The 17,396-nt window shown below is 43.0% G+C and overlaps 2 protein-coding genes across 5 annotated transcripts in view; one reads left to right on the top strand and one right to left on the bottom strand.

Moving 5' to 3' along the window:
- The window catches only part of LOC110496093 (metabotropic glutamate receptor 3), a 918,426-nt gene that overhangs the window by 470,676 nt on the left and 430,354 nt on the right, over window positions 1-17,396 (top strand). The window lies entirely within an intron of this gene.
- The window catches only part of LOC110496126 (semaphorin-3E), a 51,127-nt gene that overhangs the window by 18,609 nt on the left and 15,122 nt on the right, over window positions 1-17,396 (bottom strand). For all 4 annotated transcript variants that reach the window (XM_036955513.2, XM_036955515.2, XM_036955514.2 and 1 more), the window contains exons 2-7: window positions 11,748-11,908; window positions 11,015-11,074; window positions 10,481-10,600; window positions 5,671-5,764; window positions 5,162-5,278; window positions 2,845-2,987 (exon numbers count right to left, since the gene is read on the bottom strand). In XM_036955513.2, coding sequence (XP_036811408.2) covers window positions 2,845-2,987; window positions 5,162-5,278; window positions 5,671-5,764; window positions 10,481-10,600; window positions 11,015-11,074; window positions 11,748-11,908 — 695 coding nt within the window. The remainder of the gene's footprint in view (window positions 1-2,844; window positions 2,988-5,161; window positions 5,279-5,670; window positions 5,765-10,480; window positions 10,601-11,014; window positions 11,075-11,747; window positions 11,909-17,396) is intronic.

Raw genomic sequence — 17,396 nt, 5'->3', positions numbered from 1 at the left:
TCATTGTCTTGTTGGAAGACAAATCTCCGTCCCAGTCTCAGGTCTTTTGCAGACTCCATCAGGTTTTCTTCCAGAATGGTCCTGTATTTGGCTCCATCCATCTTCCCATCAATTTTAACCATCTTCCCTGTCCCTGCTGAAGAAAAGCAGGCCCAAACCATGATGCTGCCACCACCATGTTTGACAGTGGGGATGGTGTGTTCAGCTGTGTTGCTTTCACGCCAAACATAACGTTTTGCATTGTTGCCAAAAAGTTCAATTTTGGTTTCATCTGACCAGAGCACCTTCTTCCACATGTTTGGTGTGTCTCCCAGGTGGCTTCTGGCAAACTTTAAACGACACTTTTTATGGATATCTTTAAGAAATGGCTTTCTTCTTGCCACTCTTCCATAAAGGCCAGATTTGTGCAATATACGACTGATTGTTGTCCTATGGACAGAGTCTCCCACCTCAGCTGTAGATCTCTGCAGTTCATCCAGAGTGATCATGGGCCTCTTGGCTGCATCTCTGATCAGTCTTCTCCTTGTATGAGCTGAAAGTTTAGAGGGACGGCCAGGTCTTGGTAGATTTGCAGTGGTCTGATACTCCTTCCATTTCAATATTATCGCTTGCACAGTGCTCCTTGGGATGTTTAAAGCTTGAGAAATCTTTTTGTATCCAAATCCGGCTTTAAACTTCTTCACAACAGTATCTCGGACCTGCCTGGTGTGTTCCTTGTTCTTCATGATGCTCTCTGCGCTTTTAACGGACCTCTGAGACTATCACAGTGCAGGTGCATTTATACGGAGACTTGATTACACACAGGTGGATTGTATTTATCATCATTTGTCATTTAGGTCAACATTGGATCATTCAGAGATCCTCACTGAACTTCTGGAGAGAGTTTGCTGCACTGAAAGTAAAGGGGCTGAATAATTTTGCACGCCCAATTTTTCAGTTTTTGATTTGTTAAAAAAGTTTGAAATATCCAATAAATGTCGTTCCACTTCATGATTGTGTCCCACTTGTTGTTGATTCTTCACAAAAAAATACAGTTTTATATCTTTATGTTTGAAGCCTGAAATGTGGCAAAAGGTCGCAAAGTTCAAGGGGGCCGAATACTTTCGCAAGGCACTGTATCAGTGCATGTCAGAACAAAAATCAAGCAATGAGGTCGAAGGAATTGTCCGTAGAGCTTAGAGACAGGATTGTGTCGAGGCATAGATATGGGGACGGGTACCAAAACATTTCTGAAGCATTGACTGTCCCCAAGTACACAGTGGCCTCCATCAATCTTAAATGGAAGAAGTTTGGAACACCCAAGATTCTTCCTAGAGCTGGTCGCCTGGCCAAACTGAGCAATCGGGGGAGAAGGGTCTTGGTCAGGGAGATGACCAAGAACCCAATGTTCACTCTGACAGAGCTCTAGAGATCCTCTGTGGAGATGGGAGAACCTTTCAGTAGGACAACCATCTCTGCACCACTCCACCAATCAGGCCTTTACGGAGACAGAAGTCACTCCTCAGTAAAAGGTACATGACAGCCTGCTTGGAGTTTGACAAAAGGCACCTAAAGACTCTCAGACCATGAGAAACTGTATTTTATGGTCTGATGAAACCAAGATTGGCCTGAATGCCAAGCGTCACATGTGGAGGAAACCTGGCACCATCCCTAAGGTGAAGCATGGTGGTGGCAGCATCATGCTGTGGGGATGTTTTTCAGTGGCAGGGCAACTTCAAACAGCCAAGACAATGCAGGAGTGGCTTTGGGTTAAGTCTCTGAATGTCCTTGGGTGGCACAGCCAGAGCCCGGACTTGAACACGATAAAACATCTCTGGAGAGACCTGAAAATTGTTGTGCAGCAACGCTCCCCATCTAACCTGACAGAGCTTGAGAGGATCTGCATAGAATAATGGGAGAAATTCTCCAATTACAGTTGTGCCAAGCTTGTAGTGTCATACCCAAGAAGACATGAGGCTGTAATCGCTGCCAAAGGTGCTTCAACAAAGTAAATCGTATGTAAATGTGATATTTCTGTTTAGTTTTTTTTATAAATTAGCAAAAGTCCAAAAATTAGATTTTGCTCTGTCATTATGGTGTATTTTGTGTTATTAATCATTTTTAGAATAACAAAATGTGGAAAATGTCAAGGGGTCTGAATACTTTCCGAAGGCACAGTATGTTTGGAACAAATCCAACACAACATACCACTCTCCATATTTTCAAGCATAGTGGTGGCTGCACCATGTTATCGGTATGCTTGAAATCGTTAAGGACTGGAGAGTTTTTCAGGATAAAAAATAAACGGAACGGAGCTAATCACAGGTAAAATCTTATAGGAAAACCTGGTTCAGTCTGCTTTCCACCTGACACCTGGAGATGAATTCACCTTTCAGCAGGACAGTAACCTAAATCATAAGGCCAAATCTACGCTGTAGTTACTTCCAAAGAAGACGTTAAATGTTTGTGAGTGGCTGAGTTACAGTTTTAACTTCAATCTGCTTGAAAATCTATGGCAAGACTATGGTTGTCTAGTAACGGTCAACAACCAATTTCACAGAGCATGAAGAATTTTGAAAAGATTGTAACATGCATTGACTCATGGGTGTGAATATTTATGGAAATAAGATAATTATGTATTTCATTTTCTATAAATTTACAAGAATTTCTAAAAACACGTTTTCACTTTTTCATTATGTGGTATTGTGTATGGTATTGTGTATGATTTTTTTAAAATACATTTTTAACTCAGGCTGTAACACAACAAAATGTGGAATAAGTGAAGGGGTATGAATACTTTGAAGGCACTGTATATGGGGATATTCTGGCAGGCAGGATAAAGCAAAGCATTAGTTCCGTTCTCACCGCACAGACCCGTCCCACCCTGGTGTAAACAGCCTTGTTAACCCCCTCTGCGTCCGTCCCTCTCTCCGTGAAGAAGAAGTAGACCTTGTCATCATCCCTGTCATTGTTATCAGGAATCACCACCGACCCAATAAACTTCGGCTCTGGAGGAAAGATGACAGTTTCAGAAAGAGAAGTTGAAATTGACCATGTAATGTAATTAAGCTTTCCAGTACAAACCTTACTGTGCTGTCCTGGAAATGTCACACAATCTACTTTAATTCAACTTTATTTAGGCATGAAAGCATATACACTGAGAGTACAAAACATCAAGAACACCTGCTTTTTCCATGACATAGACTGAACAGGTTTATTCAGGTGAATGCAGTGTAGATGAAGGGGAGGAGACAGGTTAAAAAAAGGATTTTGAAGCCTTGAGCCAAACGAGACATGGATATTGTGTATGTGTCAGTGGAGGCTGCTGAGGGGAGGACAGCTCATAACAGATAATGGAATGGTATGAAACACTTTCCAGCCATTACACTACATTTCAGCCAGGTAAGTGTGCAATTCAGAGGGTGAACTCAATATTAGGAAGGTGTTCCTAAAGTTTGGTATACTCAGAGTATACTCTATAGTTTGTGGAAAAAGGTACTGTTGGTATTATTATTGTAAATATATGTTTAATCCTCCGTTATTAAGACAATGGAAAGGTCAGATGCTTTATAATCTAAATGTTGAAAGTGAGTGGGCAACGGAGAGAAACAAAATGGTGCAGTTTGAGGCCATGTGGAAGAGAGTGGTGCGGGCGCTGGAGATGGGGGTGTGAGCAGGTGGGTCTGGGCAGGTGTGACGTTGTTGATGTTTGTGTGACATTGAAGTTTGTATGTGTATGTTCTGTATTGTAAAAAAAATATGAAATAACATTGTTAAAAAAATGAAATACATGTTTAAGTATTCAGTGTAGTATCCATTTGGGAAAATTAAAAAAGTGTTAAAAGTTTTAAAAAGCACTTACTTTAAGAGAACTTGTATCAACATAAGCAAATAGGAAATTCCCCATGTCACAGAGATTCAATAGGGACTACACCATCATTTCTGCTGTTAATTAAGAGAGAATTCTGCTCACGCAATTGATATTTGTGAAATAAGGTAAGCTATGACTTCACTGTGTTTTTGATTAACCCCCAGACTGAAATGTTAAAGGTAGGCATATGATATGTAGAATTCGCTCCGACATTACCTGGTAGCTCAAATTCTAAAATGTTCACCTAATTTCAGTTTAAAAGTGTAGAGAATCATTGCACAATCTAAACTGATGGGAAAATATTTTCAATGACCCAAAATATCTTATTTTTAGCTGTTTGAAGCTGGTGTACAAAAGAGCAAAAATAAGTAAAAGCTCAATTTAAGGACCGGGAGAAGCATAGAAATAGCACAAGTAGAACGGAACTACCACTTATCACACTTGATTTCAATGAGAATGAAAGATATATCAATAACACTTCTATGTGAATTTGGTTGTGTCACCACAAAGCAACATACTGGACGTCTTCAGTATGTATAATATAGTTATTCAGAAGTTAAACATGTTTCAGGCCTAAAAGTTCATGGTTCATTTTTCATTTGTTCATTTGCCTAGGGGTTAGAGTGTTGGGCCAGTAACAAATGGTTGCTAGATCAAATCCCAGAGGTGACAAGGTAAAAACCTGCCATTCTGCCCCTGAACAAGGCACTGTTCCTAGGCTGTCATTGTTAGTAAAAATGTGTTCTTAACTGACTTGCCTAGTTAAATAAAACAATTGGAAAGGCATTCATACCTATTGATGACTGCAGGTGCTGCTGGAGCCAGCATTGTAAGAGCATGGTTAATAACTCAACTATTTTGTGTGCAGGAATTTGTCATGGTCATTTTATTTCCTAATACATATATCTATATAGTATCCAATCCTACAGTACACATTCATTGAGGACCGCTACGTCACGAAAATAACCCATGTTGCTAACGATCGTGGTGAGACTGTATATGTTGAAGTCGTGGGATCAGATGGAGCCAAGGTCGGTCATGTGATTCACTATTGAGACATATGAAAGTTTGCTACGATAAAGGGATGGTTACAGTTACTCTCTTCACGTGAATGTTCATCAAAAATGCATTGACCATAATCACAGTGTACTGGTCAGAGGTTTATTTATTTTTTACATTTGATCTTGTCCTGGTGGTAAATGGAACAATCTGGAAACCTGATGAATAACTAAATCAATACAATCTAATTAAAGTAATTTCAACATATTATTATCTACATCAAACCTGATACATAAATGCCCAGCCACTGACCATTGAGCTGTTGTCTGTCGTCTCTCTCAGTGCGTGTGTAGCTCTGGTTGTTCAGTCGACACAGAGCTGCGTCATTCTCCCAGTAGTCTGTGTACAGGCCAATATACAGCTCTCCTCCTAACAAACACACAGAGAAGTATATAAACCAGATGTTTCACAGGAGTTTTACACTTCTGTTTTTTCACACAGACATACAATGAATAACAAAATTACAATCAATTGCAAATGTTGGTGATTCTGAGAAACTATGTTTAGTTATTTATCACAATCAATACTTTATTTCCACATGGTGGCAGCATTGTGCTAAAACTAAACCTGTCCCAGAGCACTGTGCAATACTCAGTAACAGCAATTCTACTAGACTAGAGTACGAGTCTTGAAAAGGGTTAGGGTTAACGTGCCTGACTGAGACAGAGAGACAACTGGGATAAGAACATACTGTGTCATGAAACACAAAAGAAGGTAGAAAGTGAAAGAACAGAAGTGAATTATGTGCTAGGTATTCTTACTGTCCAGGGTGGATGTAACGGGGCTGTTGTGGTCGTAGGGACATCTCCCTCTGCCGCTCTCTATACTCTGCTCCTCCAGCTCAAACTGCCTGACCTGGGGACAAAAAAGTAGCAGTGAGAACACACACAGCGACATCCCTGAGCTTGACCTTAGCGTGCCTGGTGCCAGAGGAAGATTCTTTGCTTTTCCTGATGGTGCTGTTGTCACAGGTCCTCTCAGACTGACCGTGGATTATATCACAGCCCAAACAAACACACTCCCTCTCTCTCAGAGGACACACAAACTACCTCTAAGTACCAACTCCCTCTCTCTCAGAGGACACACAAACTACCTCTAAGTACCAACTCCCTCTCTCTCAGAGGACACACAAACTACCTCTAAGTACCAACTCCCTCTCTCTCAGAGGACACACAAACTACCTCTAATTACCAACTCCCTCTCTCTCTCTCTCTCTCTCTCTCTCTCTCTCTCTCTCTCGCTCTCTCTCACACACACACACTCTTGCTTCTCTCTCTCTCTCTCTCTCTTGCTTCTCTCTCTCTCTTGCTTCTCTCTCTCTCTCTCGCTTCTCTCTCTCAATTCAATTCAATTCAATTCAAGGGCTTTATTGGCATGGGAAACATGTGTTAACATTGCCAAAGCAAGTGAGGTAGATAATATATAAAGTGAATATATAAAGTGAAAAACAATAACAATTAACAGTAAACTCTCTCTCTCTCTCTCTCTCTCTCTCTCTCTCTCACACACTCTTGCTTCTCTCTCTCTCTCACCCTTGCTTCTCTCTCTCTTGCTTCTCTCTCTCTTTCTTGCTTCTCTCTCTCTCTCTCTCTCTCTCTCTCTTTCTCTCTCTCTCTCACTCACACACTCTTGCTTCACTCTCTCTGTCTCTCTCTCACACTCTTGCTTCTCTCTCTCCCTGTCTCTCTCTCACACTCTTGCTTCTCTCTCTCTCTCGCTCTCTCTCTCTCACACACACGCTTACTTCTCTCTCTCTCACACTCTTGCTTCTCTCTCTCTCTCTCTCTCTCTCTCTCTCTCTCTCTCTCTCTCACTCTTGCTTCTCTCTCTCTCTCTTTCTCACTCACACACCTTTGCTTCTCTCTCTCTCTGTCTCTCTCTCACACTCTTGCTTCTCTCTCTCTCTCTCTCTCTCTCTCTCTCTCTCTCTCACACTCTTGCTTCTCTCTCTCTCTCTCTCTCTCTCACTCTTGCTTCTCTCTCTCTCTTGCTTCTCTCTCTCTCTCTTGCTTCTCTCTCTCTCTCTTTCTCTCTCTCTCTCACTCACACACTCTTGCTTCTCTCTCTCTGTCTCTCTCTCACACTCTTGCTTCTCTCTCTCTCTCTCTCTCTCTCTCTCTTTCGCTTCTCTCTCTCCCCCATTTCTTAGAAGACACATAAACTAACTGCCAGTAGGCTACCATTGTCACGCCCTGACCTTAGAGATCCTTTTTATTCTCTATTTTGGTTAGGTCAGGGTGTGACTAGGCTGGGTAGTCTAGTTTTTTCAAGTCTATGTTGGCCTGGTATGGTTCCCAATCAGAGGCAGCTGTCTATCGTTGATCTTGTTTTTCTGTAGTGCCTGTGAACACTGCATTTACTTCACGTTTTGTATTGTTTTTGGTGACTTTCATTTATTAAAACACGTGGAACTCTACGCACGCTGCACCTTGGTCCATTTAGTGTGTCAACGATCGTGACAACCATAGATTAATAAAATGTCAATGTTTTACCTACAGATTCCATATTACTGTATCTCATATTACTGTATTGACTGTATTTTTATTATTAAAAAAATTAAATGTATTATTTGTGCAGTTCTCTATTAAAATGTTTGTTATTTGTTACATTTGACTGTTTATTAAAACCTAGCATTACTACAAATGTTTCTGAAATTGAGACAGATATATAGTATTGAATAAATACATTGAACAATCTCTTTCATAATTTTGTTAAACAATAAAAGCTCATTTACCAACATTTAAAATGGATATATAGCATTTTTGAAAAAATCTCGTCATTTATATCACTCCTTGTGTAGCTCTGTGTTTCACTGTCAGGTGAATAAACAAACTCCCCTTCTCTCTCTCTCTCAGGAGACACAAACTGACCAGTGGATGTGTTGCGGTATTTACGGATCATTTAAGAAAGACTGCATGTGTCCCAAAGAACAGATGACGAGACTGAGCCAAACCAGCAGCAAGTCCTTCTGAATGTGTTCATACATTTATTAGGTTCACCACCCCGTTCACAAAAATGGTTTGTTCCTGCAGACAGTGAGTCACGTGGCCGTGGCTTGCTATATAAAGCAGGGAGACAGGCATCCAGTTACTGTTCGCTCGAACGTTAGAATGGCTAAAACGAGTGACCTGGGCAAAAAACATCCAGTCATTGGCAGTCCTGTGGGCAAAAACAGCTTGTTGATGAGATGTCAAAGGAGAAATTCAAAAAGTACAACAATGGTGTGCAGAACGGCATCTTGGAACTCACAACTCATTGGTCCTTGTCACGGATGGGCTATTTCAGCAGACGACCAGTCCACACCGGGTATCCATGGCCACAGGAACTAGGGGTGCTCAGGGTGCTGCAGCACCCCCTGAAAAATCATAATTATATATTGTGATTTTCTTCACTCCAATTCGCATACCTCTTGTAACGGATCTCGTCCTCCTCTTCTGAGGAGGAGTAGCGAGAAGGATCGGAGGAACAATGCGCAGCGTGGTAAGTGTCCATAATGTTTAATCAAACACAACAGAACACTGGAACAAAACAATAAACGTGAATAAATGAAACAGTCCTGTGTGGTAACAAACACTGACACGGAAGACAAACACTCAAAACTCAAAAGTGAAACCAGGCTACCTAAGTTTGATTCTCAATCAGGGACAACAATTGACAGCTGCCTCTGATTGAGAACCATACTAGGCCAAACACAGAAATCCCAAATTATAGAAAAACAAACATAGAAAACCCACCCAACTCACGCCCTGACCATACTAAAACAAAGACATAACAAAGGAACTAAGGTCAGAACGTGACAGTACCCCCACCCCCCCAAAGGTGCGGACTCCGGCCGCAAAACCTAAACCTATAGGGGAGGGTCTGGATGGGTGTCTATGTTCGTTTTTCTATAATTTGGGATTATAGTCTCAAATTCAGTTTCCACATCACTAAGGAATTATCATGGTCCACACACCCTCATGAAGAGGGCATGACAACGCCTCTACCCCTTCAGAATGCTGAAAAGGGCCCTCGGATCCTCAAAAAGTTCTACAGCTGCACCATTGAGAGCATCTTGACTGGCTGCATCATCGCTTGGTATGGCAAATGCTTGGCATCTGACCTCAAGGCGCTACAGAGGGTAGTGAGTACAGGCCAGCACATCACTGGGCCCAGCTTCCTGCCATCCAGGACCTTCCTGCCATCCAGGACCTCTGTTAAAGACTCCAACCACCCAAGTCATTGACTGTTCCCTCTGCTACCGTACGGCAAGCGGTACTGATGCACCAAGTCTGGAACCAATAGGACACTGAACAGCTTCTACCCCCCTTCTACCCCAAGCCATGTTTCATGAGCTGAAATGAAAGATCCCAGACATTTTCCATAAGCACAAAAAGCTTATTTCTCTCAAATTTGTTTACATCCCTGTTAGTGAGCATTTTTTCTTTGCCAAGATAATCCATTCACCTGACAGGTGTGGCATATCAAGAAAATTATTAAACAGCATGATCAATACACAGATGCACCTTGTGCTGGGTACAATAAAAGGCCACTCTAAAATGTGCAGTTTTGTGACACAACACAATGCCACAGATGTCTGAAGTTTTCTCTGCCACAAGCCGTCTACTACGGAGTTTTAGAGAATTTGGCAGTACATCCAACCTTCCTCACAACCGCAGACCAATTGTATGGCGTTGTGTGGTAAGCGGTTTGATGATGTCTACATTGGGAACAGAGTGCCCCGTGGTGGCGGTGGAGTTGTGGTATGGGCAGGCAAAAGCTACGGACAACGAACACAATTGCATTTTATCGATGGCAATTTGAATGCACAGAGATATTGAGACGAGATCCTGAGGCCCATTGTGAGGCCCATTGTTTTAATGTGTCTGTGACCAACAGATGCATTTCTGTATTCCCAGTCATGTGAAATCCATAGATTAGGGCCTAATAAAATAATTTAAATTGAGTAATTTGCTTATATGAACTGTTACTCAGTAAAATCTTTGAAATTGTTGCATGTTGCATTTATATAATAGCTACCCGGACTATCTGTATTGACCCTTTTTGCACTCATCACATACACTGCTGTTACTTTTTATTATCATTCCTCTTGCCTAGGCACTTTATCCCTATGTATATGTACATATCTACCCCAATTACCACGTATCCCTGCACATCGACATGGTACTGCTGCCCCGTGTATGTCGCCAAGTTATCATTACTCATTTTGTATTGTTCTTTGTATTATTATTTTCCTGTTGTTCTATTTTTTCTTTCTCTCTGCATTGTTGGGAAGGGCCTATAAGTAAGCATTTCACTGTTAGTCTAAACCTGTTGTTTACGAAGCATGTAACAAAAACAATTTGATTTTAGTCAGAATTTTGCGTGTGCAAGAATGTTTTCTTGGCACACGTTAGGTCCCTTAATACCAATTGAGCAACTTTTCCATGCCCTGAAGAATTCAGGCTGTTCTGCAGGCAAAGGGGCTGCCACCCAGTACTAGATGTGTGTACCTAATAAACTGACCATTGAGTGTATATCAGACCCAATGGTAACTCCAAGTCAACAAACAACCCTCCCAACCCTGCTCACCTGTCCTGTGTGTCCCACCCTGATTTTGGCACAGTGAGGATTAAATGCTCCTGTTCCGCATGCCAACAGGTGGGTGGTGTTATACCGATGCAGCACCTTGATGTAGTTAGCACACTCTGGCTGTAGGGAGAGAGAGAGGGCAGAGGGATAGAGGAAGGTAGAGGGGAGCAGGGAGGGAGGGAGGGAGGGCAGAGGGATGGAGGAAGGTAGAGGGGAGCAGGGAGGGAGGGAGGGAGGGCAGAGGGATGGAGGAAGGTAGAGGGGAGCAGGGAGGGAGGGCAGAGGGATGGAGGAAGGTAGAGGGGAGCAGGGAGGGAGGGAGGGAGGGCAGAGGGATGGAGGAAGGTAGAGGGGAGCAGGGAGGGAGGGAGGGAGGGCAGAGGGATGGAGGAAAGTAGAGGGGAGCAGGCAGGGACAAGCAGGATGGAGGAAGGGAGAGTGGTTAGGTATGTATTTGAAGGGTAAACTATGACACATTACATTTTTGAATAAATTATGGAGTGCTACAAACGTAGAATGATCAGATGATGTTACCTTCTCTCTGCCTTTCATCAGACAATCTTCTACCTGCGACACAGAGCTGGCCCAGTCGATCTGGGGAGAAATGACAATACATAACACACCAACACATGCATATCCACATGCACATGTACACACACTCACATACACAATGTATGTCTGTTTGACTGGTCTGCATCATAACATGTTGTGTCATGTATGTCCCTCTCTATCATCATTAAAGATACTCTCTCATCAGTGATAAAAGATACACATGTATTTACAACAATAATAATCTCGATTACCTAATAATAATGACTCAGTAGGAAATGGACAATTATAAACGCATTATTTTCTCTACATTACAGATATGTTTCGTAGTCAGTTATCCTGCCCTTTATGTCATTGTTTAACATAATTAAACATAATTAAAGTTAATAACACCTTATTATAACACACTCAACTATTACTTCAACCTCCTCGAGGAAACAGTTGGATCTGACAGCCATTATTACACGTATATAGGGCTGGAGAAGGACTGGTAATACGGAGACAAGTCCACCTAGCCTATCAGAGGTTAAGGGGGCAGACCTGGCATATGGCAGCATCTGTGTCCAACTGTGTGCTCTTTATGGAAAGACTCCTTGGTAATATAATGAGGATGCACAAACACATACACTCTGTTTAGGTAACCTAATGACCTTGAGGGGTAAGAGTTCAAGTCCCCTCCACACACGAACAGACAGACTGACAGACAGGCCTACAGTACCTCTCTGTGTTGGTGGTTAACTCTCTCCAGGCTGAGGGAGTACATGATGTTTTTAGCCCCTACGTACAGCCTTTCATGGGCCTCGTCCAACAGCATGGTCTGGGGCTGCAGGGAGGGACCTGGTCCCTGAAACACCCACGTCCTGTTCAGATCCCATAACTCTGCACAGGGAGAGAGAAGAAAGAGAGAGAAAGAGAGACGGGAGAGAGAGTAAGAGAGAGAGAGAGTAAGAGAGAGAGAGAGAGAGAGAGAGATAGAGAGAGAGAGAGAGAGAAAGAGAGAGAAAGAGAGAGAAAGAGAGAGAGAGAGAGAGAGAGAGAGAGAGAGAGAGAGAGAGAGAGAGAGAGAGAGAGAGAGGAGAGAGAGATTAGGAGAGAGAGACTATTACAAGTCTATAGGCCATGCTTTCAGAACAAGCTTTCAAAGTTACACAACCAGTAGGATACAGTGGTGCCCACATGATCGAAGGCTTGTAAAATGTGAAAAATGTAACTACTTTATATCAGAAATCTGCACTCCGTGTAATAGCATACCTTCAAGCACTTTAACCAACATTATGTAAAAGAAGAGTTTCTGTGATGAATGTACATTTTTTCACTGGCTGTTTAGCATCAGCATAACAAATCGCACACCCTAAAGTGCTTTGTCCATCTGTGTGTGTGTGTGTGTGTGTGTGTGTGTGTGTGTGTGTGTGTGTGTGTGTGTGTGTGTGTGTGTGTGTGTGTGTGTGTGTGTGTGTGTGTGTGCGTGCGTGCGTGTGTTTTAAAGCTGAGCAATTACCCTGTCACATAGATTCCTGAAAGCTGCCCCAAATCCAACACTGTCTTGTACATGGTTCAAATGTTGCTGTATCATATGTTATGAACTTGAAGATACTAATCAGGAAGAACACTAGTCACATCCCAAAGCTTCTCCCAGAAGAACTCGGTAAGAACTCGGATGTAATGCCTGGGAAAGATGTTGTGATTGCTGAATGGGATATTTGATACTCACAGCCAAGCCTATCAGCTGTCTCGAGGGGAGGAAGTCATTTAATCAGACAGGAAACGGAACTGTTGTCTTTATCTGACCTTGGGTAGCGGTTGCCCTTAGGCACCGATCTAGGATCAGCTTACAGTCCTCAAATCCTAACTTGAACCATTGGGAGAATAATTTAAAACGGGCCTTAGATCAGTTTCTAGAGGCGACTTCTTCCTTCTGCCTTTAAGTTGTATTTATCCTATTGTGTCACTAGACCGTGAGTTTGATTAGGAGGGTGAAGTTTAATATTGACTGAACACATGGGTCACGCACACACACACACACACACACACACACACACACACACACACACACACACACACACACACGCACACACACACACACATACACACACACACACATTCACATATTTTCCCTCTAATCAAACCTGTCAGGTCTGCCTTCGATCATGTCTACCAGAGCCAGGAGCTACAGCCCCAGCGAGGGTCACATCCTGTGGGCTGTGGTGGGTTGCATGCCCTGGGCCCTAGAGCACGACTGGATGTCCTTGTGGACGATGAGACAGAGTCTGGAGTGTGTTAGGAAACCCCCTAAAGCTTCGTAGCGTCATGCAGAGCAGTCCAGGACACGGGTGGTTTATATGATCAAATGAGACTCTCTATTTGTATTCCTCCCTTTCCCAAATTGGAGCTGCCATTTTTTCTTGCCCAGACGAGAGGAGAATACTCCTGGCTACCATAACCATCACCTCCCCCTACCTGTCTCCTCAGACGGAACTTCTCTGGGGTTATATGTCAAGATTTAAGTAACTGCCAGTGTTTCAGGAGTGGGGGTTCTGTGATTTGTTATTTCAGCATCTGTGTTTTTAGTAGCATTACATCTACTACAGTATTAGATGTCTCGGTAGAGACCAATAGATTCGGTTTATTTTTCTGGTTTTAGATTTCTCTGGTAGATCCATTCTGTTTGTTTTGCTAGCATTAGAGATCTGTGTGGTAGAAACAGAGTGAAGGTTTGTTTAAAGAGGTATTAGATCTCTAGGTGCTGTTAGGATTGAGATTAGTCTGATTGTTTTGGTAGCGTCATTGATCTCAAACAGTGTGTGTGTATGTGTTTAAAAAATAAAAATTGCCGTTAGATCTCTATGGTGTAGACAGAGGGGATATGGTGGTGCTGATATGCCAGTGCCCAGACACGCTTCCTGTAATGATCTAAACCAGACAGTTACAGCTCTTAAAAGGCATGCAACTAGCACGCATTCAAGCACACACATACACTCCTGCACACACACATACACACACATGCACGCACACATACACCTGCACGCACACACATACACACAGATGCATGCAGGCACATGTGGCACGCAAACACACATACGTGGCGCTCACACACAAGTGAGGCACACTCACACACCTCCAGATGTAACACACTATGGAATGTGTAATGCTTCAGCTGACGATAACAAGGACAGACGTGTAGTGGAGCAGGAGGGAGTTTGTCATCCACTGAGGGAATGATGGGAACTGAATGGGATAGGTTAACATTCACTGAGGGAAAGAATGGGAACTGAATGGGATAAATTAACATCCACTGAGGGAATGATGGGAACTGAATGGGATAAGTTAACATCCACTGACAGAATGATGGGAACTGAATGGGATAAGTTAACATCCACTGAGGGAATGATGGGAACTGAATGGGATAGGTTAACATTCACTGAGGGAAAGAATGGGAACTGAATGGGATAAGTTAACATCCACTGACGGAATGATGGGAACTGAATGGGATAAGTTAACATCCACTGACGGAATGATGGGAACTGAATGGGATAAGTTAACATCCACTGAGGGAATGATGGGAACTGAATGGGATAATTAATTAAATTAAATTCATTGTTTTCTATAATTAAGTTTCCTTTTACTGTAAACCACTACATTTTTTTGTTTGAGTGTCGAATGTGTGCATTTTTGGCAACATACTATCTAAAAGTGAATAAGTCATCTTTACTTTAAAGAATGTACAGAACGTACAGTAGAAAAAAATAGTAAGTGACAGAATTGCTGCAGTAAAAGCTTTATTAGCAACATGAAATTGCTGCCATTGATCAACAACACATCCAACATACATGGCCTTTGGTTCAACAACACATCCAACATACATGGCCTTTGGTTCAACAACACATCCAACATACATGGCCTTTGGTTCAACAACACATCCAACATACATGGCCTTTGGTTCAACAACACATCCAACATACATGGCCTTTGGTTCAACAACACATCCAACATACATGGCCTTTGGATCAACAACACATCCAACATACATGGCCTTTGGTTCAACAACACATCCAACATACATGGCCTTTGGTTCAACAACACATCCAACATACATGGCCTTAGGTTCAACAACACATCCAACATACATGGCCTTAGGTTCAACAACACATCCAACATACATGGCCTTTGGTTCAACAACACATCCAACATACATGGCCTTTGGTTCAACAACACATCCAACATACATGGCCTTTGGTTCAACAACACATCCAACATACATGGCCTTTGGGTCAACAACACATCCAACATACATGGCCTTTGGATCCCTAATGTGTAAAAAGAAAACACATTTCCGGTAATAAAGGGACAGAAGGGATCAAACACTAAAATGCCCTGTCGCGTTCTAATCTATATCTAATCTAATCTCTTATGTCGTCTTTCGCTATGCACCTTGGATAGAAATGCTTGTCCTGCCTTATCCACCCCTGGCAGTCTTCAGCTGAGATGTCTCTGCAGCCAGCATCCACTGCATCCAGAAGGGACATTTGGTCATGTTGCCGATGTTCATACACTTTCCACCTCCAGGAAGAAAAAAAATGAGGAAAGGCGAGTAAAGGGGGAGGAAAGGGGAAACCATTCTTAGATGGGCTGCAAACCAGTTTGTGATTGCATGTGAATGGTGGAATGCTACATTGTCCCAGGCAATCACAACTGTCTTCATGTTTCCTCCCAGCTGTTCCCTTTCTGCTTCTGGCACCAGTTGTTGGTGGAGGCCTTCTAAAAACAAAAGAAGACGCTCAGTGTTGTAGGGACCAATCTGGACCAAACCAGCACTCCAGATTGCAGTACACATTGTGATATTTGCTCCTCTCAGACCCGACACATCAACATTGGCCCTTTTCCCGATGACGTTTCTTCCCCGCCCTTTTCTTGCCAGGTTAAACCCTGCCTCGGCTACATCAATTATTTCATGTGGGTTCTGATTCTCCTCCAACTCCATGACTCTCTGAAAGAAATCACAAGACAATATGTGTAAATGCTTTTCAGTATGTCCTACTGTATGTACTGTAACCCATGTTTACATGTAAAGGAGCATAGTATAAAACTCACTATAGGAACAAGACATATTGGATAAACCATACCTGGACATCTTGATGCCGGAGTTCCCTGACCTGCTCACTGTTCCTTTCAACAGGAACTGTGTACAACTGTTTCATTCAGAGTCCAAGCCATGGTAGTCAGGCTGATGTTTTCCACACTGTGAAATACCAGGTTGTCCTCTACAATTCTGCTCTGAATTTCTCTCAGTTTTATTGCATTGTCAGCAATGGCCAATCCTACAACGGCATGCTCTTGGTCTTCACTGAAGAGCTTTCCTCTTCCCCCAGAGAGAGGAAGATGTTGCGTCCTTTAGAGGAACAAATACAACATATGTATTTGTATTGGGACTGGTGGCCTACAGTTACTGTGGGACATAGCAACAGCAATGATAGAAGAAGCCCTTGTGAAATGTGTTACTTACCTGTTGGTTTGTTGAAAATTCCGGATAATGGAAGCCACGGTTGACCGTCTGTGATTAGGCTGGACTCTTTGACCAGCCTCTCTCAGTGATAGAACATGGTTTATCACATGGTCTATGATGGTGGCTCTTATTTCATCAGTGACAACAGCGCTTACTCTCCTTTGAACACCACCATGCAATCTTACTCCTCTCCCCCTAACTCTCCCTCTCCTTTGTCCTGGTCCAGCTACTCCTCTCCTTGGTCTAACTACTCCGATCCTTGGTCCAACTACTCCTCTGCCTGGTCCAACTACTCCTCTTCCAGGTCAAACTACTCCTCTACCTAGTCCAGCTACTCCTCTCCCTGGTCCAACTACTCCTCTACCTGGTCCAGCTACTCCTCTACCTGGTCCAACTACTCCTCTACCTGGTCCAACTACTCCTCTGCCTGGTCCAACTACTCCTCTTCCAGGTCAAACTACTCCTCTACCTAGTCCAGCTACTCCTCTCCCTGGTCCAACTACTCCTCTACCTGGTCCAGCTACTCCTCTCCCTGGTCCAACTACTCCTCTACCTGGTCCAACTACTCCTCTGCCTGGTCCAACTACTCCTCTTCCAGGTCAAACTACTCCTCTACCTAGTCCAGCTACTCCTCTCCCTGGTCCAACTACTCCTCTACCTGGTCCAGCTACTCCTCTACCTGGTCCAACTACTCCTCTACCTGGTCCAGCTACTCCTCTACCTGGTCCAACTACTCCTCTACCTGGTCCAGCTACTCCTCTACCTGCTCCAACTACTCCTCTACCTGGACATACTTTTTTCTTTTTCTGCTCCTCTGTGTTGTTCTGTATCCACATTGAACAGAATCAATCCAAAGAGTCTCCTTTT

The sequence above is a fragment of the Oncorhynchus mykiss genome, chromosome 2, assembly GCF_057628025.1.
Source record: "Oncorhynchus mykiss isolate SJ-2025 chromosome 2, ASM5762802v1, whole genome shotgun sequence".
Classification (NCBI taxonomy): domain Eukaryota; kingdom Metazoa; phylum Chordata; class Actinopteri; order Salmoniformes; family Salmonidae; genus Oncorhynchus; species Oncorhynchus mykiss.
This window is presented reverse-complemented; position numbering and strand designations above follow the sequence as displayed.